Source organism: Macaca fascicularis, chromosome 7 (assembly GCF_037993035.2).
Source record: "Macaca fascicularis isolate 582-1 chromosome 7, T2T-MFA8v1.1".
Lineage (NCBI taxonomy): Eukaryota > Metazoa > Chordata > Mammalia > Primates > Cercopithecidae > Macaca > Macaca fascicularis.
Window position 1 is genome coordinate 148,513,927 of NC_088381.1, and position 26,031 is coordinate 148,539,957.

The 26,031-nt window shown below is 36.1% G+C and overlaps 1 protein-coding gene across 14 annotated transcripts in view; it reads right to left on the minus strand.

Annotated features, from left to right (window-relative positions):
• CEP128 (centrosomal protein 128) overlaps nt 1–26,031 on the minus strand; it is a 441,752-nt gene that overhangs the window by 41,725 nt on the left and 373,996 nt on the right. For all 14 annotated transcript variants that reach the window (XM_073998545.1, XM_073998538.1, XM_073998537.1 and 11 more), the window contains one exon: nt 22,285–22,308. In XM_073998545.1, coding sequence (XP_073854646.1) covers nt 22,285–22,308 — 24 coding nt within the window. The remainder of the gene's footprint in view (nt 1–22,284; nt 22,309–26,031) is intronic.

The window sequence follows — 26,031 nt, forward strand, 5'->3', positions numbered from 1 at the left end:
GTCAAGTACTTTTCAAAGCAGATTTTTGTTTTTAAAGCTGAATCTCTGAGGTACCATCAACTCTAGTAACCTCTAAAAGGTGAAGAGGTCAGTGACAATCTAAAATTAGAGCTAATAAAAGCTAGTCAACAGAGCACAAAGCAGAAGCAAGCCAAACTTAATTAAAACTATATCTAATATTTAGAAATGCATTTACTATTCTACAGACATCATCTAAGATGTTAAAGTAATAGAAGTGTAATAGCACATAAATTACTTTTGTACATACTGTGCCTTCCATGGAGAATGTTCCCTCCAATTTCCTTATCTGGTTAACATTTTTCCCCACAATCCTATGAGCATCTTCAAGCATACAGGAAATGTGAAAGAAATTTACAGAGCTCACCCGTATACCCACCACCTAGATTCAACTGTTAACATTATGTTTTATATTTGCTTTATCATATATCAATCCATCTATCTATCCATCACTCTGTCTATTCTTCAATCCAACTTATTTTTGGGGTGCATTTCGAAGTACATTACATACATTAAAACACGTTCCCTTACCTAATTCAGCATGCATATCATCAACTCCACTTCATTATGTTTTTAAATGTAGAATTTGCATCTAACGAAAAGCACAAATCCTAAGTGAACTGGTTAACTTTTATTTTCTTTCATATGTCAGCTTAGTCATCACTTCTTCAGGGAAGGCTCCCCGGCTTTCTCTGATACTGTGAAACAATCTCTCCATTGCATCATGAGCCTCACTATGGTAACACTTATTGGAGTACTAATATTATATTCATTTGTGTGACCGATTAATGCTTGCAGCAGCAGTGGGCAATAAACATTATGAGGGTAGGGAATGTCTGTCCCCAGCATTCCACCAAAGTGCCTGACCCAGGAGAGGTATTCAGCAAATGCTACATAAACAAATGAATGAATATTATTCGATGAAGGAAAGGTTTTCATATTTATTCAGTCTGCAAATATTTACTGAAGGCCTCACTGTTCTAGCAGTGAAAAGGTAAAAACTCTTTGTCCTCAAGAACAGAAATGGGAGAGAAACTAACATGTTCATAAAATGTGATGTCATAAACACTCTGAAGAAGTGTAAAGCAGGGTAAAGTGGTAGTAAGTGACAGGGTTTTTATTTTAGACACAGTGGTCTGTGACAGCCTCTCTGATACAATGGTTTTGGAGCAGACGGAGTCATGAGCATTGCTAGAGGAAAGCAATGGGGACAGGATATGTTGTGGGAGGTCAGGGTCCCCAAATGGAGGGACCGGCTGGAGCCGCAGCAGAGGAACATAAATTGTGAAGATTTCATGAACATTTATCAGTTCCCAAATAATACTTTTATAATTTCTTATGCCTGTCTTTACTTAATAATCTCTGAATCCTGTTATCTTCATAAGCTGAGGATGTACGTCACCTCAGGACACTGTGATAACTGTGTTAACTGTACATATTGATTGTAAAACATGTGTTTGAACAATGTGAAATCAGTGCACCTTGAAAAAGAACAGAATAACAGCAATTTTTAGGGAACATGGGAAGACAACCATAAGGTCTGAGTGTCTGTGGGGTTGGGCAAAAAGAGCCATATTTTTCTTCTTGAAGGGAGCCTACAAACAGACGTGCAAATAGAAGAGATATTGCTAAGTTCTTTTCCTAGCAAGGAATATTAATATTAATACCCTGGGGAAGGAATGTATTCCTGGGGGAAGGTTTATAAACACCGCTCTGGGAATGCCTGTCTTGTGCAGTTGAGATAAGGGCTGAGATACGCCCTGGTCTCCTGCAGTACCCTCAGGCTTACTAGCGTGGGGAAAAACTCCACCCTGGTAAATTTGTGGTCAGAGCGGTTCTCTGCTCTCGAACCCTGTTTTCTGTTGTTTAAGATGTTTATCAAGACAATATGTGCACCGCTGAACATAGACCCTTATCAGTGGTTCTGCTTTTTCCCTTTGTCCTGTTCCCTCAAAAGCATGTGATCTTTGTTAGACCTTTATTAGCAGTTCTGCTTTTTGCCCTTTGAAGCATGTGATCTTTGTACCTACTCCCTGTTCTTACACCCCCTCCCCTTTTGAAACCCTTAATAAAAACTTGCTGATCTGAGGCTCAGGGGGCATCACAGTCCTACAGATATGTGATGTCACCCCTGGCAGCCCAGCTGTAAAATTCCTCTCTTTGTATTGTCTCTCTTTATTTCTCAGCCGGCCAACACTTGGAAAATAGAAAGAACTTCCACTGAAATATTGGGGATAGGTTCCCACAATAAGGATAAACTCAGGGCCAAGGCCCTAAGGAGGTCACCTGTCTGGCACTTTGCAGGAATGAATAGTGAAGAGTCTGGTGTGGCCAAGTAGGAGCTTGCTGCCAGATGAGTCCAAAGATGTCTGGGGCAAGAGCTTTTAGAGCCTTTTTGGCCACAGTTAAAATTCTGTATTTAATTCTTATTGAGATGGAAGGTCTTTTGAGGGTTTGAGCAGAGGAGTGACATCCTCTTATTTACTCTCTAAATAAATATGAGGATGTTGTTTGGAGAGTGGACTGCTAGCCCCTCACCCCTAACCAGGAGAAGGTCTTGTGGAGTTTGGGAGTGCTGTGTGAGGGGAAGATGGGCATCTTACTCTTAGGCTGTGAACTTGCTGAACAGTAGCAGAAACTCTGAGACCCACCTCAGGGTGTCCTTTGCATAGAGCTCTGCGAAAAATTTACAGGGAGAATAGGCAGAATCCCCAGAAGGCCAATGGTGCCATACCAAATGCTCTTGATCTACTAAAAACACTCTCTCACCCCAAGACCGTGCATTTTGTCTGTAAACTTCTGAAAATGTCATGTATGTCCACAAAATGTTTTCTCTAATGTTTTTATTTGTAGTATCCTTCTGATTAAGGACAGGCAGCAAAACGTAGTAAAAAAGATAATTGATAAGAAGAAATCAGGAGATACAAGGTTATAGCTCAGCTTTGACATTGCCAACTGTATGAACTTGGGCAAACAATTTACCCCAATTTCTAAGTCAGGAAGTGGGAAAATAGGATCTGAACATCTCTAATAACCTTTTTGGCAGCAGCCGTAGTCCACTGTAGCATTAACTTCTTCCTATAGCAGGTTAGGATCTGCTTTTTAAGCTTAAAAGGCTGGAAAGAGTATGGAGAAACAAAGATTTTATAAAGAGAAAGCAAACTAAGGAAAAAAGTAGATATGGGGTTCTTGGGGTTAATATTTACCCAAGAATACCTATGGGGTGGCAAAAGCTTCGCCCTTCTATGGCAGAAAGTGAAGCTAATGACTGTGTTAAGAAAAAAAAAAAAAAAGGAAAAAAGACATTTTTGTTTCCTCGGGTGTTTACCCCATGAAATTACCAACTCCAAATATTTGTCATGGTGTATTTTTAGAAAAGATGCTTCCAAAAGTAGGCAATGAACTTGCTTTTCATTTTTTTCACTTTATAACTGGCCTAACTTAAAAAAGAAAAAAAAAAAAAAAAAAGATCTCACAATTTCCCCCTTATCTAAATACTGCTGATTAGCTTCTGGTTTTATTGCCACAAATGTTACTCCATACTTTTGCTTCTCTCCTGAAAGCTTCTATGCCATCGTGACTTTATACATGAAGGTCTATCTGTCTGTAATGTTCTCTATACATTGCTTAAATTAGCTCACTGATTCTCCTGCAAGATTGGGCTTGGTCACTGCCTCCTCTAACATGATAGTTAAGAGCTTGGGCTCTTGAGGCAGTCTACCTGAGTTTAAACCCTGGGTTAGTCACCTACTGGCTATGTGTCTATAGAAAAGTTCCTGATCCCTCTACAGTGGGACTCAGTTTCCTAATTTTGCAGAGTTGTTGTAAGGATCAAATACATTAACACATGTAAAGTGCTTAGAGCAGGGCTTGGCATGTGGTAAGCACTCAGTAAATGTTAGCTATTACTGCAGTGATAATACTAGTTATTATTCTGTGAGCCTTTCCTCTAAACTCTGGGTTAGGTGCCCATCCTTAGTATTTCCTGTGTGTATATGTACCTCCTGTCTTGTGTGTAATTATTTTGTAATGTGTGTTTACTTGTCTCTGCAAATTCCTTAAAGGGAGGATGATATTTTTACCTATATTGCCAGTGCTGAGTACTTGGTATCACACACAAATAAATTTCAGTTTTATTAAATAAAACCTTCTTATAATAAACATACACAAAGATACATTTAGAACTTAGAAATATTGTGGCAAGAAAAATATTGCAAGATTATATTTTAAATGTGAATTTAAAAATCGACTATCTTTCAGGGACAGAGAATATTTCTCAACAGACTCAAAATTAAAGAAATAATAAAAACAAAAAACAGAACTGAAAGAAGAATGAGGGGACAGTAAAGTTCCCCATGACTTAAAGAGAGGAAGATGAGAACCAAGTCTTCTGTGGACCTAATGACGTGGCACAGGTGTGAGTGCTCTGAAGAGCAATGTGCTTCCTATGGATGAGTCGACAGAGCTTAGCCCTGAGGGACAATGATGGGGACACCCCACACAGGGCAGATACTGAGAAATGCTAATCATTTCCCTGAATCCTGCAAAGCCCTGGCCCCAAGTCCTCAAGTCACTCTCAAACAGGTAATCACATTTGTCTCTTCCATATTTAACCTGGAGCAGAGGGTCCCGATAAAGAGCTCTGATTAGGAATGATCATTGTTCTGGCTGAGGTAGGGCCCAGGTTGATTTATTTAAAAGCACCTTGGTGAGGTAAACATACTTAATCTTCTACATTCTCAAAATTAAGGGCTATTTTCTTTTTTAGAGATGTCCTGTGTTCTCAAAGAGAATGACAAAATAAATTAATCATTTTCCATTACTTCACACACAGCGCTTGGATGTTGAAAGACCATGTGAACAGCTAATCCCCCTATACGGATGAGTTTCTTGTGACAGACAGATAAGATCTAAATAGAAATCCGGCAATGTATTTTATTTTTATCATTGCGGCATTGAGATTTATTTCAAAAAGAAGTAAGATCAACTATGCCTATATTTTTAAAGTTTACTTTCATAATTAATCCTTTTTTGAACACTCAGAAACACTCTTCTGGCTCTTGTAGCAAAGTGTTTCCCTGGCGACTGCTGCCAAAGCAGACAGAAGCGGAGACTATTAGGTATATTTTAAAACCTTCAAAAATCCAGCTGCACTATCTCAAAGAATCCTCACTACCAAACGATACTTAGTTAAAAGTACCAATAATCTGAAGTTAGAGCAATCTATTTTGACAAACAATTCATCTAAACGCTAATGTTAAAGGTTGACTTTAAGTATGATTGAGATGCTCTATTAGGCTATGTCCTAAATGGCTGAACAAAGGGTATTAAGAGGGTACATATGGAGTACATGTGAGCACATGTATGTATTTTTGAAGTTGGCCTAGTGCTGAATTTTCAACCACTGGCTGAGAAAAATGGATCATGAAAACCAATGGATACAATACAGCTGACAATGTTATTTGGTGAACACATTCATCTAAGATTCGCCACAACCAATTGTTTTCCTGAAACTCCAATAGCTAGAAAGTCCTTCCCCTCCGCCCAAATGAAAGCCATGCTTTCATGCAACTGGACAACAATGAAGCTTTGTGGCTGGTGGTAAGTAGGAAAAAGAGCTGGTCTCGCCAAAACAATTTCAAGTTTTGAACTCAAGCCCCCTCCTCTACTTCATTTTACATATTCAACTAAAACGAATAAGTCCTGCAGCCTTAGTACACATTAGTAACTAAAAGTAGCCAAAACCACACAACTTTGGACATTTCAAGTGTGCTATGAAAACTCTAGAAAACATGCAATACTCTGAAAATTAGGCAAGATTCCACAAAAGCTTATTAACAGAACTGGATACGGCATCCAGTCTTTCCTGTACTCAGCAAGCATTTACTAGAACCTACTATGTGCAAATGAAATCTACAACATCTCTATGCCAGACTTCATTCTGCTAAAGTTGACCAGATTCAGCTCAAGAACATTCTTTGGGTTTCTGAATGAAAACAGGTCAATAGAGATAAACATGTACATTATATCATAATTTTTCATTAGCCATCTTTTTTTTTTCCCCCATTAAATCGAAAACTCTTAAACAGAGGGACTATCTTAGTTTGGCTGCTAAGTAATAACATAAGTAATAAAAATACCACAGAGTGGGTGGCTTAAACAACAAACATTTTGTTCTCATAGTTCTGGAGGCTGGGAAGTCCAAGACAAAGGCTCCAGCAGATCTTATGTCTGGTGAGCACCTGCTTCCTAGCTTATGTAGACAGCCACCTTTCTGAGGTGTCCTCACATAGTCAGGAGAGAGACCATCTCTCTAGTATCTTTTGCTTCTTATATGGGCACTAATTCCATCATGCAGGCTCCATCCTCATGACCTCATCTAAACCTAATCTCCCAAAGGGTCTACCTAACTTGCCAGCTTGCAAGTTGGGCAAAATCTCAGACCCTCACGGATATACTTTGGGCAATACAATAAAAATATGAAGTATTATGTAATAGGGATTATTTAGCTCATTGACTCTAACATCCTTCTGTGTGATTCCACAATTCCTCTATTTTCATATTATTTTAGTTCTTTCTAGCACAGTTAGAAACAATTGATGAATAATGAGAAAATAATTTCCAAAATGATAAAATAGTAAAATACTTCAAGACTATGGGATCACCAAGATCTATTATGTATCTGCAAGACAGAATGGGACTTACTCTATTTTAAAAATAAGGAAAATCTCTATTTGTGTCTTCATAGAAGATCTTTTTAAAAAGGATAATTTTTTTTTTTTAAATCAACACTTAAAAAAACTTTAAAAACCAAGATTGGGTTCAATTGACCCTGATGGTAGACTGAGAAGTAAACTACCTTTGAAAAGCTCTCAACCTTTTACCATCATTCTCAGAGTCCTCTTCATCCTCTTAGTCTCACGTTTCTCCTCCCTGTTTGTCTGCCCAAACCACTTCTATGGAGTCTGACAGAACTTCAAACAAGAAGTACTTGTCCCATGCCACCCTCCAGTGCAGTGCCTATAAGAAGGAACCACGCTTCCTACTCAGTCCATTGCATGGAGAAGTTGGTTATCACATGTTGAATGGAGAAATGAATGAAAGGCAATGAGTGTGATGCAACAAAGGATTAACACAAGAGTAGTAAGAGGAAAAATTAGAAAAGGAAGATGAGAGGGGCAGTTTACATAATCCTAATGTATCAGCAATTACACTGATTTACCATAAAAATAAAAAACAACCACTAATTTGTTTTTAACTGTTTATATAGTTTCCAAATATAATGGTTTTATAAATCAGTCCATTTGTTGTAATTTGTTAAAATAAGAGAATTTGTCATTTGGCGAGTTCATGACTGAGCAAACTGGTCCTTGAAGGTAATTCCGACAAATTTTAATGTTAACAAAAGGCTAAAATTAAGCTCCCTAGATCCTTGGACAGTTATGGAAAATAATGTGTGAGAAAGAATCTTACAACTGTTGTTTCAATAGATTAAAAAGAAAAAATCCTGGGGAGAGAAGACATGATACTATCAGTAGAAAAGACATGAAATTAAGTCTGTGAAACTGAGTAGGACAAAATCCAATAGACAGGAAAGCAGAGTAACACCAGGTTTTAGGGGACACACTAAAGGCACATTCTTGAAGGACATGTTGAAGATGGCATAAATCAGTGATTCTCAGCCATAGCTGTACATTACAATCGTCTGGCAAGCTTTAAAAAATACTTGGTCCTACCCTGGGTCAACTGAATCTGGGGGTGAGGGTGTGTCAAACTAAAATTACTGGAGTTATTAAATAAGAACTCTAAATCTAAATTTCTGACAGCCCACATGTAAAATAACTGCACTGGATTTTGGAGGTAAAATTAATATAACACAGAGTGCCAAGGCACACAACCAGAGTGGCAATACTAGGACAGAATGCAAATGTCCTGATTAATGAGCAAAACCTTTCCAGTCCACACACTGCTCTTGTGACTGGTAAAGGTAATGCATACATCAGGGAGGATTGTTTTTAAAATTTAGAAAAGGACTTTCCCATCCATTATCTCATCTGACCTTCTGAGCAAACCTATGACACATGCAGGATAAAAATTAGGCCCATTTCCTAGATAACAGAAAACAGGCTTGGAGAGGTTAAGTGAATCGCCCAATGTGAAAAAGCCAGAATTCACAACCAGGTCTTCTAACTACCATCCACCAGAGTTGGAGAGCACCAGGCTTTTGCCTTACCCTGTCACTTAATTCCTACACTTTTGGAACCAACGTACTCTTCTTCAAGCAAAAACTAATAGAGAAGTAGGAGCTTTGAAATATTTCACAGAAAAATGAGGTTTGAGTTAGAAAGTGTTAAAACGAAAATCAGAAGTTCTTGGAAAAGAAGATGTAAAGGAAGTACTTCACAGAATCCAAACATTTTAACTCAGTGAGTCTATCTATGTTTCAGTGGCTTTCTAAAGCCACTATATGGTTAATGCCTGACAGCAATCAACCAACCATGTCAAGGCCTTTGCTGTGGATAGAAAGCATAGGTAGCAGTGAGATGCGAGGAGAGAAAAACATTGCAAAAGCTCCAGAAAATCACTTACGGAAGACCAGCTAGCAAAATAATTAAGAAGTGAGCCTACAGAGAACAACGAGGGACAGGCTGTTTTGACAGTTTGGCCTTTTACTGTTTGATGTTCAAATATAATATAATTGGGGCATATGATAGGATGAAATCATATACTAGTGTTAAATAATTAACAAGAGAACACTTTGGGTATTTATATTAATAGTGCTAATAGAACAATTTATACTCTCTCCAGCCTTTCATCTGAGATCAAAGTTTAATAAAAGCTCTAAACAAACTTTATAAAATCTTGTGTAAGTGGTATTACAGCTGTTATGCAGATGCATAAAAAAAGGTCAACTGAGGTGTTTAATATCACTGACAAAGCTCAAGACATAACTAGGAATGCAATCTAGGGGCAGGCCAACTCTTCAACATTCAAAAGGAGGAAAACTAGATCAAAGTTGTTTCATGAAACTCCATTTACCAATGAGCTTAGGGCATATTATGACAATTTTAAATATGGTCCAAAAATGTCCATACCCTATTTCTTCTTACCCTGCTCAAGGTAAATATGGGATTTGATTGCACATGTTCTTCCTCTTCACTTTGTATCATTTAGTAGATACTTGCAAAGCGTTCCTTACACATATCTTCATTACTCTCACCAGTCACAAGTGGAGGATGTGGAATAGAAAGAATGCTGTGTTGCTAATCAGGACATCTGAATTTTAGCCCTAGTTTTGTCACATTTAGAAAATCATAAACTCCTTTGGCCTCTAGACTTCTCTTGAATAGTGTGAGGGGTTTTGACAAGGATTTCTAGCATTGAGTTCTAACATTATCTAAAATGTGAGAACCGTGGCAGCAGGAACCTCGTCCGCTGTATGCTTTACGACAGTGTTGAGACATGGTAGGGACTTAATAACTCATACATAATATAATATGATTAAACTAGGGTAAGTTGTTTGATAGTAACTATTGGCAACATAGAAATTTTGTGAAGACCCCAGATTTTTAATTCCTCCTATATTAGACTAAAGTCTACTAGGGAGAGGAATTTTGTTTTGTTTTGTTTTTTTGAGACGGAGCTTCTCTCTTGTTGCCCAAGCTAGAGTGCAATGGCGTGATCTCAGCTCACTGCAACCTCCGCCTCTCAGGTTCAAATGATTCTCCCGCCTCAGTCTCCTGAGTAGCTGGGATTACAGGCGCACGCCACCACACCCAGCTAATTTTTTGTACTTTTAGTAGAAACGTGGTTTCACCATGTTAGCCAGGCTAGTCTCGAACTCCTGACCTCAGGTGATTCACCCTCCTCGGCCTTCCAAAGTGCTGGGATTACAGGTGTGAGCCACTGCACCCTGCTGGGAAAGAAACTTTTAAAGATGATCTAGTCCAGCCCAATCATGAAAAATAATAATTGAAATTCAGAAAGGTTAAATAATTTGGCCAGGGTCATGTGCCTGGCTATGGTGGAGACATGACCAGTATCTAGATTTTCTGACTAATAATCAGATACTATTTTTTATCATATCACTTTCCATCATTTAAAACTAGTCATATAATAATTTTCAGCTAAAGACTGAAGGGAATTTGTTAAAATTAGATGCACAAAATGCAAATTCTCCATATCAGATTTTCATTAAAGACTATTTAAAATGTGTATAAAATATACTATTCTCACCTACTATATATTGTGAGTGTAATACAAATATCTTGTTTTATAGTTAAGTTAGGATCTTAAAAAAATATCAAATATACTATCATTACTCTGAGATTTCACCCAGATAGGCTTCTTAAAGAGAGCAGAAAGCATTTCTTATATGTGTTGTATTTTACAGAAAGATACTGCCATTGTGCTTTACAATATACATTCATATTATCTTTACAATATAAAGCAAGAGCTTTTACCAAGAGAATGCATTGTTCTTGATATTGTTTAGAAAAGGCCTATAAAACACATTATCAAGCAAGGAAGTTAGAAAGGCAGTATGACTACTTATCAGCATCAAATACGACGAGGTCAGACTGACCTCCAAACGCTGAGCAATTCAATAATACTAAATTCATCTGCTGGTGAAGTTGCATTCATTATGTAATTTCTCAGTGATACCTTTCCTATGTCATCATGTTTATCAAACATTTGACAGGGCTGTAGAAAACCATTTTTACAGGCTGAAAGAAGCCTCACATTTTTTAAGTTGGTCATCACCTTCTGCCACAAGGTTGTAACTCTGCATAAACAGCCCACTTGTTTTAGCAGTATTTTCTACATTTGACCATAAACAATCATGTTTCAGAAGCTTAACCCTTTGAAGATATCCCCATTACTGGAAAACGTACATAGCTTAATACTGACTAACATAGAATATGGGCTGTGTATTTTGGGACAGGGTGGAGAAAGGAGAATGTCTAGATTGTTTCACCCAAGATCCCTCATGAGAGATTCATGAGGATATTTCCGTTTGCCCTCGATGCGAATATACAGAAGGTAGACCAACATTAGAGCAGTGGGAAACTTGGCAGAACGGGCTAGGACAGGGTTTGTGCAAAACCTTTTTCCGGTTTCAGTTTGAATGGGTTCCCAGGAAGTGTCAAGTCTGAACAAATCCAAAATTTTACAATGTAGCTCAGCCAAAACTGCTGGGATTCACCTGATTCTGGGTCAAAACTGTAACAGAGCACACTGCGTTTTATTTGGTGTAAAGCCAATTGGACTGAACCTTTCAGGCAACTTCAATGAGAGGCTCATAGCCTTGGCAAAACCAAAAATGAACCTAGCTTGATCTTTGGTTTTAAAGCAGCAAGTTCTGGCTTTGTAAAGAGATAAAGGCAAGTTTTCCTTAGCTTCAAGATTCTTACAAATACTTAAGAGAGGCATTGCAAATAATTAACAGTTATTTGGCCAGATCTACATTATCAAGTCAGTTGTTTCCTGAGTTTAACAGTGGCACTTTAGTAAGTACTCTAACTCATTTGGGTCTATATATTCTTAAGTGCCCTAGAGCACAATTTAGTGTCCTAACAAAGAGTGATGGCTCTTCAACTGCAGTGCCTGTAGAGTGATTTGCACATGCAGTAGGATGAAGCACAATTAGTGTTAGATCCAGGGTAAAAAGGGAAAAAAATTATCTACTAAAAAAAAAATACAAAAAACTAGCCGGGCTTGGTGGCGGCACCTGTAGTCCCAGCTACTCGGGAGGCTGAGGCAGGAGAATGGCGTGAACCAGGGAGGCGGAGCTTGCAGTGAGCCGAAATCGCACCACTGCACTCCAGCCTGGGCGACAGAGCGAGACTCCGTCTCAAAAAAAAAAAAAAAAAAAAAACTCCAACAGCAATTGTCTACTCCAACACAGACAGGTGAAGTAAGTATCTATGACATTACTTAGTCTGTAAGTTCCATAGACACATGGGCATCTTCTTATAATCTTGGACACCTAATCTTGAAGCTCAGCTAATGTGTACAGTTCAATGAATCTTTCAGAGATATGCTTCAGACTTTACAGTGTTTTTAAAAGAAAAGTCGTATTTCAAGAGTTTTCCAGTGTTTTGTAACATTTCTCAATATAGGCATATGAGTATATATTTTTCTCTATACAGCTTTAGGTTAGGATTTACCCCATTTTAAGTTGTGTTAGCTCTGTAAGTATATTTTGAAAATAAGGGAGATAAGATTTCTTTAAGTATTTGGGAAGCTGATTAAATGCTGACTATTTGCAACTACTAATTACACATTTGCTCTAAGTCAATGGTTTTCAAAATTAAGTTTTAAAGCTATGTATCTCTCGCACACACACGTTTTTAAGTTATCTAAATGTTTTTAATCATAAGCTTAAGTAGTTGCAAAGGATGACATTTTCTTGCAATATTGTAAAGAATGACGTTTTCAAATAAAACTCATTCATATAAATAATATAAACATATCTAGTAAACTTTAAATAACTCAGCAATTTGTTGCCACCATTTATCCACTTATGAAATAAATATGACCAGTTAAAAGAGATTTTTTTTCTGTTCCTTTTTTCCCTTCAGTTTATACTAATATAAAATATATTTATGTCCATAAGTGTTTTTATCATTTTGCTGTACTTCATCCTTCTCTGTAACAATGTATATATATAAACAGAGAAAAAAAGTAGTTTTTAAAATTTTCTGAGACCATAAAGCTCTATGTTATACATTTTTATAGACTGGATTAGCATTATAATTAATATTAGGTATATTATAAATTTTGAGAAAAATTATTAAATGTGAAATGTAAAAAAAAAAAAAATCCAAAGCTTCCAAAAAGTATATCTCTTAATGGAATAAATATAGCTTCCTCTTCTCCCACACTGAGTTAGTTCACATAACCCTAGCTGAATGTTAATTTTTGTTTGAATAAGACAGGGTTTCATTTCATTTCTATTCCTATTATTTCTATAGATTTAATCACAAATCTTGTTCACATAAAAAGTACATGAGAATGAAAGTTTTGTTATAACAATGTTACTCAATTCTTGAATGTTTTCCTACTCTTATGGTAAATATTACATAGTGATCTGTCATCAAAATTAATTTTAATAATCTATCAGCCCTACGAAGTTCTCTTTTGACTTTGTTGAAAGCAAAGAATGAGAAACCGCCTGACTTACCAAAGGACTATAATGCAGTTATTTAGACCATTTACTTCCTATTTCTCGAAGGTATGCCAAAAAGGCTTTATTTGTCAAGATTTATCATGTAACTGTTTTTCTTTTGTTTAACTCAACATATACAGGAAAGGTTGAGACAAATAAAAATCTTGCTAACTTTAACACTATTCTATTAGTGTAATATTTTTGATCTATTTATTTTATCTTAGCATTACATATGGTTCCATAGAAACCCCAGGCCTACAGATTGGCAAAGCCAGTCCTCGCTGTCAAACCAATCAGCCAAATCACGCTTGCTTTATGGTACAAAAAGGGTCTGACTTCATTTCTCAATTAAATGGAATGGTGTTAATGAGTGTCCTTGTGAAAACTGTCTCACTTTTGAATCACAATTCTAAAACAGATAAATAGGTAAAGCATGGAGCTCTGCTAGAGTTTGTCACCTGGATGAAATAAGACACTGCTGCCTTTAATGATTTCTTATCAACACTCTCTTAGCTTTGATTTCTGGAGCTATACATCCTTTGATTATAGTAGAGTAGTGGAAGAGGTGAGGTTATTAAATAAAAATGTCTTCACCTCCCTCCCCAATAAACAGAATATATCTAATTCAGCACACCTCAACCCCAGTATCCCATGTATCAAATACAGCTCTTTGTTCTTAACAAAAATATATGTGCAACTAAGAAGGATAAGAAGTCTTACCTTGGGGCCTTGATTAAAGAAGGCCAGCAGGCACAGAAATCTTAAATTACCCCTTTGCTTGGCACCTTAAAATGTCTGGGGGAATTTGCTTCATGGAACTCAGGATGGGTGAGAAGTAGGCCTGTTTTTTTGTTTGTTTTTTTTTTTTTTTTAAATAAAGTGGGAGAAAGTCAATTATGAAAGGTACGATGGCCTTTCAAAGCAGAGTCATTTTAGGAGAAAGTGTATCTAGAAACTGAAGCTATAAAAACCAATTCTCAGTTAGCTGGGCGTGGCGGTAGGCACCTGTAATTCCAGCTACTTGGGAGGCTGAGGCAGGAGAATTGTTTGAATGCGGGAAAGGGAGGTTGCAGTGAGCCGAGATGGCACCACTGCACCCCCAGCCTGGGTAACAGAGTGAAACTCCATCTCAAAAACAAAAAACTATAAGCCAATTCTCTTAAAACTATTTGTGCCTGACTACCTCTTGGAAGATCTCTGTATACTCCCAGGGTCATGCCACCCCAGTTAGAACATGCTGTTATTTACCAGCTGTCTTTGAACATTCCTGTTGGGGTCAGCATTAATCATTTTGCAGTAAAAAGCTTTTAAAAAGTTATACTAACATGTTTCAATTCCCTTTAGTTTTTAAATTTTTTTTGGTGACATATGTCATTGATACAAAGTTATAAGTAAAATATATACATACAGTTTAAAGAAAATGACAATCGGTGGTTTTAGTGTCTCCCTGATTGCTAATGAAAAATGTCTTCTCGCATGTTTCTTTTTCAATAGAGATGCTTGCTTATGCCCTTTGACCTTCTTTTGTCCCTTTTAAAAGCTTGGATATCTTTTTCTAATTGTTTTTTAGGCAATAAGATTTGTACACAAATTGGTAGTCAGTTATATCTGCTACAAATATATTCTATGTGTGGCTTTTCACTCTTTTTATGTCATATTTTTATTTGGTTTACAGAAGTTCTTAATTTTAACATGGTAACTTGAGTCACTTCTTTTATATGATCCGTTATTTCAATGCCTCGTTTGCCTTTTTTTTTTTCTTCAGAAATCTCCTTCAGTGCCAGGGTTATGAAAATATTCAACAATTTTTTTTTGTTCTAAAAATCTTATGGTTTGCTATTCACATTTTGGTTTTCTTTCTTTCTGTCTTTTTAAATTATACTTTAAGTTCTGGGATACATATGCAGAACGTGCAGGTTTGTTACACAGGTATACATGTGCTGTGGTGGTTTGCTGCACCCATCAATCTGTCATTTAGGTTTTAAGCCCCACATGCATTAGATATTTGACCTAATGCTCTCCCTCCCTTACCCCCACCCCACCGACATGCCCCGGTGTGTGATGTTTGCTCCCTGTGTAAATGTGTTCTCATGTTCAACTCCCACTTATGAGTGAGAACAATACATTTTTGCATCTGATATGAGATAGAGGTTCAGTTTAATATTTTTAATACCATCTATGGAAAAGTTCATCCTTACTCCGCCGATATGTGATGCCATTTGTGTCAGACATCAGGTTTCCACATGTAAGTATTTCTGTTTCTGGGTTCTCTATTCAATTACACTGACCAACTTATATATTCCTTTGCCAAGACAACACTATCTTAATTTCCATAGTTTTAATACATTTTGATATATGTTTAAGAAACCCCCCCTCCTTACCTTGTTCTTCAGAAATTTCTTGGCTAGAGTGTCTTCTCTATAAAACACTTGTGACTCTTTTTAAAGTTTTTTTTCTCTTATGTACTTCAAATTTTTTGTTACTTTTGCGTTGTTACGTTGCGTTGTGTTAATTACATTTTCTTAGTAATTGTTGCTTGGAGTTAGAAGTAAAATATACTGTTTTTTAATCAAAGAAATTGATAAACTCTATATTTTTTCATAATTTAACTATGAATTCCTTGGGCATTTTATATAAACAAGAACAGTATTTGCAAATATCAGTTTTACTTGCACTGGCTAGGACCATCTGCACAGTGTCTAACAGAAGCTGTGGAACAGCACATCCTTTGTTCCTGATCATAGAGGAGGATATCAGCATTTCAGTGCTAAGGTGATTTACCCATAGACTTTTTTTCATATGACCTTTATGAGATTAAGAAAGTTTCCCTCTATTCTTAGTTTAATAGAAGGTTGATGATGATGATGATGATGATGATGATGATGATGATGATGGTGGTGGTGGTGGTGGTGGTGGTGGTGGTGGAATCAATGCTTCTTATTCATTTATGGGGATGGCCTTTTCAAATTTTATTTCTCCCTAACCTGTCACTATGCTATAAATTACATTGATTAATTTTCTAATGTTAAACCAACTTGTTTAACTCAACTGAACTGCTGGAACAAACTCAACTTGTTCATGATGAGTTATTCTTTTTAAACATTCCTAAATCTATTTCGCTAATCTTTTGTATAAACTTTTGCATTTGTGTTAATGACTAAGGGTCTACATTCCCTTACTTATTCTTATGCTTGGTTGTAGCACAAACGCTATGCTCACTCAGGATATAAATTGGGCATGTTCCCTCTTTTTCTAGTCTCTGGAAGAGTTTTGTAAAACTGAAATTATCTGCCCCTAGAACATTTGGTAGAACTTATGTATAAAATTATTTGGGCTTGGTATCCCTTTTCTGATTAAATTTTAATTGACTAAAAATAGTTGATTAAAATTATTTTTAAAAAATTTAGTCATGCTATTTCTTCATTTTTGAAAATTATATTTTTCTAGGAATTTATTTCTCTAATTTATAATTAGAAAATTATTCAGAATACTTTGCTATGTGGTTAAATTCTCCAAGACCTATAGTTATATCCTTTTTCTCCAATCATAATGGACAATGGTCTTTTTTACTATGATTCGTTGGTCAAACAACAGACTTCACTTTGTTAGCCCTGTCTAGTGCATGTTTTTTTCCTATTTCATTAATTTTCAGTCTTTATTTTTTCCCTTCTTGTGTTTTCTTTAGGTTTTACTCTTTTAATTTTCTTTTAATATCTTAGGTTGAGTGACAAGCTCATTAATTTTTATCCCTTGTTTTTTAACATAAGCACTAAAGCCTTTACATTTCATCATAGATAACACTACTACTATATCCCATATATTTTAACACATTAATATTTTAATCATTCAGTTCTATACAAAATTTACCCTACATTTTTTGACCTGTGAATTGTTTAAAAGTTTGCTTTGTAATTTCTAAAAGCCTATGGTCTATATGGTTATTTTTTTGAATCTTAGAGCTAGATATGACTACGTCACTAAGTTCTGGTCCATGGATATGAACAGAAATGGTATGTGCAACTTCCAGTTTCCACTATTTTCAGTTTCCACTACAGGGGAGTTACATGCCCTCCCTTTCCTTCATTTTTCTAGTTAGTATGCAAATATAAGGGCAAGAGGTGGCATAGGCATTGGATAATGAGGACAGAGCAACAACATATTGAGGATCATGGTGCAAAAGACAGAAGGAACAAAAAGACAGAAGGAACGTAGTGTTCTAACACCATGGGGACACTATCTGCCAATGGATAGCTTATGTTTGGATTAGCACATGAGATAAATTAATTTTTAAGTTACTTAACCCACTATTATTTTGGGTGTTTCTCCGACTTTAACTAATACAAAGGTATGAGAATCAACATTATCATGGTATTAATGGAAATGAAAATAAAGACATATTTAAAGGGTGATATGAAAAACTGCATTTATATCACCAAAGTGAATTGCCTTACAATCCCTTTCACTTCCTGAAAGGACCCTTACTGTAGTATCTATATTTTCTTTTCCCCCATGACCTCCCACTTACTAAGTTTGCTAGTTCCTTTCTCTAAACAAGGGTATGCACTTTGCCTTTGCATGCACTCTGCTCTGGCACCAAACTGTCCCTACTCCTAATTTTCCAAGCACACTTCTAAGGCTGGATTCCCTTCAATGTGTACTTTCCCTCTTCCTGCTTGCAGTCTCTTCCTATTCCACACCGTCCTGCACACTGTCACTACATTTATAGACCCCATCCACCGCACCACGATCCCTCATTAAAAGCCACCAATGGCAGCCTATTGGTGTAATACCTATGCTCCCACTTTCTACCTCCCAACCTTGTAATGCAGATGGCAGAAAATGTAAGGTGATCACAGCACTCTTTCTGGAAGAGCAACCAGAAAAAAATCCTTCCCAACAGAATGTTTCAGTAACTAGTACTGACCAGTATGAACTAACATTTGGGAAGGACCTATTTAGATTCTGTTATAAAAGATCCCTGATGTAAAAGATATAAAACTCTGATATAAAAAAATCAAGTCTAAACTGCTTGGTTTGTATTTCAGAACACCAGAATGACCCCTCTTACTCTCTCAAACTGTTATCTATCTCTCTATACATTATCTCCTATGAACCTACAGGGAAAAAATGTGAAAAGGCTTTGAAATGGAACAGAAACTTACTGGGTGTCTTCAGTGAAGACCTAGTTTTTGCCTAGCACACCTGTCTGGGTTTTCTGATTCTGTGGGATCTCTGTGCTCTCACCATCTTTGAGTTATTTATAACTCTATGAGTTGCAGATAACTGATAACAATACAAATAATTTTTGTTCACAGACAATAAATTTTGTCTGGTAGGGTACTATTGATTTTCCTTCCTCATTGTAGAAGAAGTCAATTTTGCCTTTATTTAAAACACATTTCAGCACTCTGTAGTGCCTATATATGTGTGGTTGTTTAAACGCTCCTTTAAGTCATTTGTAACTTCTTGTTCATTCCCTCATTAATTAATGAGTTAAATAAACACATTTGTTACAAGTTAATTTTATATGTGTATGGGAGTCATGACTTTACCTTAAAAAATCCTTTTAACAAACCCTTTTTTTTATTACTGCCTTAGACTTTGACTACATCTCCAATATGAAAGGTCTTCTCTGGCTCTTTCTACCTGACTACTGATTCTTCATATTTCAGAAATAAATTTAAGCTCCTTATCATGTCCTCAAACTGCAAAATCTATCATTTTCACAATGAACCCAGATCACAATGATGCCTCAGTTTTCTTTACAATTATCTTTTCTTCAAAAATAGCTTCTGAAAATGCATTATCTTTTTCATCATGGACTGTATTTTTTTTGTTATCTTTCATCATTAATTCATTTAAATGAATGTGTCTTCTTTACCTAATTAGAGTACAAATTCCTTGAAGGCACTGATCACAATTTACTTTCCATTTTTCTTCCTTGGCATCAACACACTGCCTCATATTGAGCCCAATACATTTCCACTGCTGAGTCCCATCCTTGGCCCATGAGCTGGGGCTCTCAATCAAGGTTTTTTTTTTTTTTTTCCCATATAATCACTTAGCTTTATTTAGGGAATCAACCCATTCTATTTTGGCTGAAGGTGGTTCCATCCCAGTAAAATTTACATTAAAATTTAGTGAAGATGGTTAGAGCTTCTGTGAAACACCAAATATAATATAGCATTGACCAGGAATTCTAGGAAATAAAGAATATATTGCCATGCTTCTGGGGAATTTCTCACAACTATTGGACCAATGCTGTTTATTCCTTAGTACAGTCTTATGTGAGGTTGAGATACTTGCAGTTTGACAGTCATTCTTTCATTCTACAAATGTTTATTGATTGTCTACTATATATCAAACATTTTTGACAGACCCTGGCAATGCATTTGCAAATAAAATGCAGTTTCTAATCCAAGGAGCTTACCTGCTATTAAAGAGAGGGAAAAGTTGAGGAAGACAGGGAAAAATGGGCATGGGACTGTGACCTAAGCAGATAGATGCTTAGGTGGCAAGCTAAATCAAGTTTCTTATTATGATGAAAAGGTGATCTTCTTTGCAGGTATTGTAACTATTGGACTGCTAAAATCAATCTACTGTAAATACTCCTAATGGAATGGTGAAATTTCAAACATTTGCAGATTGATAACACCATGATACATGCCCTACATGCAACACCTTCAGTACTGTTAATAACAACTCAACCAAATAAGGACCAACAACATTTTTCTAAGTTTTAAGCCCTGACTTGGGAGAGAATAATAAATGATCTTGAGATAGCTTTCAGCATATTTGATTTTATGAACTATAAAGTATTTTATCAGTTGAATAGTCTAAACATTAAAATCTGTCCCTTAAAATGTCATATGAAATCAAAGGACTTCATAATATTTGATCATTAACATTATTACTAAGCATTTTAATTTTTATGGTTTTATTTATAATTATTTCAAATTGAAACTATCAAAAAACTACTGCTCTTTAAAACCTAGTCCATTTAATCAATTTTATTTTTCCCATGATGACTTTTTATTTTTAACTTTATTCTTATGGGAACTTTTAGGATAGGACATTTATGATTCTATTCCTATGTACTTTGTTAGTGAAGAGGTTAGATAAAAAATATTAATAAATACAAATAGTCATTGTTGCTGATATAATTTTCAGTTTTGCATGGTATATAGGTAGAATTCAAATGATGAAATAAGAAGTAACAAGCAATCACATAATGGTAACAATAACATTTGTTTGGTCCTAAATATTTTCACATGTATTGTCTCTCTTAATTCTTAAAGCAACCTGATAAAATAATTTTAATCACAACCATTTTACAGATGAAGAAAACAAGAAAGAAGTCATCTGCTAGATGTTGCATAAGCGGCATTTTGTACACCAAATCCAGGTCTTCAAACTCAACAATTATGTTTTTGTTCAGATTTTTTAAAAAAGCATTTAATTCGCAGGCCAAATTCTGTTGGCAAGTCACTTTCTAAGGGTAAGTAAAATATATGTAGAAGAACACTAAATATTTTATTCACCAAGAATGTCATCATACTGAAACTGAGAATAGTGTACTTTCTAAATGGCCCAGTTAAATCTCAGGAAGAAGTTATTTATCCATAGGGTCTGGACACCGTCAATCAAAATCACTTGCTTGCATATTACTGAAATGTGGTCCATAACCATCTTTCCTCTCTTCATACTGACAAATAAACATTTCATTTTTTATTAACCTTATTATCTAAAGAATTTTTTCCTGCTTGTTAAAAATATAAAAAGAAAAAAAATCACCACTAAGATACTTCTAATATTTTATGTATTTTCTTAGTCTTTTTAAATGTAAAATATGCACATTTAATATTTTTATCACTCTTTATATATCTTTATATATCACTTTTTCATATATTAGCATGGTAATATTTACTTTTTTGAAAACCTGACATTTTATGGCTGCATAGTATTTCATCAAATACTTGAAAAACAGAAAGGAATAAAACTACAATCTATAATTCTTGTGTAACTAATCACTGTTGTGAGTTTTGCTTACTCTCTTCCATTCTTTTTTTATATGCCTTCATGTCATCATTAAAGTATACACAATTTTATATCTTGAAATTTTTTTCATTTAATATTATGAGCCTTTGCATAACCACTGTGGCATGTTGGGTGAAAATTCCATACACTACAGAACCATAATTTTATCGACAATAAGTTGGTTTCCCTTTACTTTTTTTTTTTTTTTTTTTTTTTTGAGACAGAGTCTTGCACTGTTGCACTGGAGTGCAGTGGTGTGATCTTGGCTCACTGCAATCTCCGCCTCCTGGGTTCAAGCAATTCTCCTGCTTCAGCCTCCCGAGTAGCTGAGATTACAGGTGCTCACCACCATGTCCAGCTAATTTTTGTACTTTTAGTAGAGACGGGGTTTCATCACGTTGGCCAGGCTGGTCTCGAACTCCTGACCTCAAGTGATCCGCCTGCCTCAGTCTCCCAAAGTGCTGGGATTATGGGCGTGAGCCACTGCTCCCGGCCAAAAATAATTTTTCAATGAATATTGTACGCATGTAGTCTTTACATCTATGAGCTTGAAAAGTTATTTCTTAATAGTACATTCCTACAAGTAAGATTATTCAGAAAAAGCTGGCATGCTTTCATTGTTCTTTTTGTGACATTGGTGGGTGAAAATAATGTTTATAAAAACCAAGAATGTTAAAATCTTAGACATGAAAGAATAAATAGCAACCTGATCTCAGTTTCTTATCAACCAATCCTTTTAGTGATTGTGAAATACAGTAAAAAATACACCAAGTATTGACTATATTTGATATATTTTTCATAAATTAGTACATCTTGACATGAAGAAGTACTGAGAGATGTGACCACTTAAGTATGCTCACATTTTTATTTAATTTTTTTCATTTTAAAGTCTATATCCACATACCTTTTAGATACAGTTTAGTTTGTTTTCCCCTTTGACATCTTAGATGTAGTTCTAGAAATGATTTCTGAAACTGCTTCCTTTGGTGTGCTCTGAAATCCACAACAGGAGACAGCAGTAATTCTGATACAAGGAGAAAGAAAATGCCCCAACTTACCGTTTCTAATGCAATTACACGGTCCTGCAAAGAAAGCATAATATATAATTATAAAACGAAGGCTGTTAAAAATTGTTTCAAGTTTACTTAATTTACAGGTATTCTATTTACCGTCTATTATTAATAATTTTTTTAAAAATGTAAAAAATGAGAACTACTCAGAATGATCTCTATAAGAGAAAAACAGTCATCAAAGAATGACTGTACCTTTTTTCATCTCATTTAGTGTTAGGACTATAGGGTTTAAGAGTAAATACTACAATTCAATGAAAGGAATAGATCTTACCACTTTTGCAATGGTAAGATTATTTACAAGGATATAAAATGTTAGATTTGATTATATGAATCACAACTAGACAAGAGTAATGATATAGACAAGGAATTAAGCACATATTTTAGCTCTTAATTAGGTATACAGTGAAAAAGGTGGTCTCCACAACAAGGTGAAATTCAGACATATCTTCATCAATTAAAATAAATGAGTAAATCATTATTGAAAACAAGGCAGGAAAATAAATCAGAAAGATATGGCATATGCAGCCAATCCTGAGCCCAGATAGGCCTTCATTGTCTACAGCATCTTAGAATGTTTATATGATTGGCTTTAAAAGGGGTCATTGATAACAGTGCATCAAAAGTTAAATGATTAAGAAAATGTTTGTATTCTCAAGTCCATAGTTGTATTCTCAAGTCTTTCCAGAGGTGACATCTATAAACAGGAAGTCTTTACCAAATAAAGACTGAATCTGAGACAAAGCAGAGTGTGAAGATTTAACAAAATGAAAAATCATCCCTTTTAAGGAGGACCGAGGCCATTTGTCTTTGTTTTCTCTCATTTTAAGAACTGGAGGAGGACGGGTGCAATGACTCACGCCTGTAATTTCAGCACTTTGGGAGGCTCAGGTGGACAGATCACAGGAGGCCAGGAGTTCAAGACCAGCCTGGAAAACCTGGTGAAACACCGTCTCTACTAAAAATTTAAAAAATAGCCAGGTGTGGTGCTGCGTGCCTGTAATCCCAGCTACTCGGGAGGCTGCAACAGGAGAATTGCCTGAACCCAGGAGTTGGAGGTTCCAGTGAACCGAGATCATGCCACTGCACTCCAGCCTGGGCAACAAAGCAAGACTACAGCTCAAAAAAATAAAAATAAAATAAAAGAACTAGAGGAAATATGTGGAATCTGGATTTTTAAAAATAATCATCTAAAGAAGCGTAATGGTTAACACTGAGTGTCAACTTGACTGGATACAAGGATGCAGGGTGTTGATCCTGGGTGTGTCTGTAGGGTGTTACCAAAGGAAATTAGCATTTGAGTCAGTGGGCTGAGGAAGGCAGACCCACCGTTAATCTGGTGGGCACAATCTAATCAGCTGCTGGTGAATATAAAGCAGGCAGAGAAATGTGAAAGGGGAGACTGGCCTAGCCTCCCAGCCTACATCTTTCTCCTGTGCTGGATGCTTCCTGCCATCGAACACTGGACTCCAAGTTCTTCAGTTATGGGGCTTGGACTGGCTCTCCTTGCTCCTCAGCTTGCAGACAGCCTATTGTGGGACCTTGTGATCGTGTAACTTAATACTTAATAACTCCCATTTATATATATATATATATATGTATGTGTGTATATATATGTATATACATGTGTGTGTATATATATGTATATATGTGTGTGTGTGTGTATATATATATCTCCTACTAATTCTGTCCCTCTAAGAGAACGTTGACTAATACAAGAAGTAAAGAGAGAAAAATGGTGCACAGAATGACTCAGCCCAGGTCTCTTGCTGTCCTGCAGGGACCCCCATAGACCTATGACACTTAGAAGCAGAATGAACTCGGCCCCTACTGGCATTCTCTCAGTATCACATGAAATAGAGGGCTCACTTCTAAAGAGTTCTGCGAACTAACTTCCAGCAATCAGACTGGGAAACAGTTGAACATTTCCACCCTGTAAACACTTGGCTATGTGGACATGAATTAAATGAATACATTATGCAAAATTAGCCCAAAGCAGACTGTTTCTAGCAATATAATCTGTTTAATTGCATTTTGTTGGCATACTTAAGAGGGCCTCACCGTTACCCTCATAATTTTCATAAAATAACTGCTATTTTGTTGGTGACTTGTATATTGTCACATTTGAGCACTTCATAATACATGTGTATGATGCCTCAAGGGGGTTTTGATCTATTGTTGCCAGGCATCTTATTCATTGTGCATCTGGGACAAAAACCATTCAGCAATACTTTAACATCCTTTGCAGATTGAACAGAACCTCATTAGATGCCTTATACAGAGAGAAACAGCCTTTGGGCAGTATCATATTTATATGAACCATCTTGGAAGGCTGAAAATATTTACAGCCCTATTTGGGCCTTAAGTTTTCCTTATACCATGGGTTTGTGGGTTGTTATTAGTTAAGATTAATGCATTTTAAAAGCATACCTAGAGCTGCTTTTAATATTTTAAATTTTCATATAATGTCAAAACAGAACAGAATTAAACTGTCTGTCCTAATTCATATCTTAGTGTTTAGCAAAAACAAACTGATAGCATTGTAAGTTGTGTATGAGTCCCTTCATTTTACTTAATTTTTTATTTTAAAGGAAATATGTGCCTAGTTTTTGTGACTATGGACTCAAATGGTCAAGGCAACTCCATTTTGTTGAAATATGAAGGTCAAATATATATATCTACACATACACACACACACACACACACACACACACACACATATATATATATATATATACACATACACTTTTTTTTCTTTTTTTGAGATGGAGTCTCACTCTGTCACCCAGCCTGGGGTGCAGTGGCGTGATCTTGGCTCACTGCAAGCTCCACCTCCCGGGTTCACTCCATTCGCCTGCCTCAGCCTCCCGAGTAGCTGGCACTATAGGTGCCTGCCACAACGCCTGGCTAATTTTTTTTTTATTTTTAGGAGAGACAGGGTTTCACCATGTTAGCCAGGATGGTCTCCATCTCCCGACTTCGTGATCCGCCCACCTTGTCCTCCCAAAGTGCAATAAATAAATTTATTTGAATCCACTTTAGTTATGTTTGTTTGCCTATAACCTACTCTATTCCAAAATGGTACTGAGATAGCTTTCAATAAAAAAATCGTATGCCAAAAAACACGAGGAAATTAGAGAAATAGAAAATTTAGTTCATTAACCTGACTTTCAATAATTCAATATGCCAGTCAACAACAGCTAATAAGATACCAGCCATTGTAGTAAATTACTGATTTTGTCTAAATTACAGTTTTCAGTCTCAATTGTAGGCTGTAAATAAAGAGAAATTATTGCTAGTCTTTATGAACTTATTTGATTTTAAAATTTAAAAAATGCATTTTGAAAACTTAAGTGGTTATGGTTGACACTGTTTTAAATAAAAAATTATGCTACTGTGTATCATTACTCTCAACGGAAAATAAGCCTACAACAGTGTTCTTTTTTTTTTTTTTTTTTTTGGAGATAGGGTCTCCCTCTGTCATTCAGGCTAGAGTGCAGTGTCACAGTCAGAGCTCACTGCAGCCTCTATCTTCCAAGTGCAAGTGATCCTCCCACCTCAGCCTACCAAGTAGCTGGGAGTATAGGTGTGCACCACCACACCCAGCTAATTTATTTTTTACTTTTTGTAGAGATGGGATCTCACTATGTTGCCCAGGGTGGTCTTGTACTCCTGGGCTCAAGCAATCCTCCTGCCTCGGCCTCCCCAAATGCTGGGATTACAGGCATGAACCAC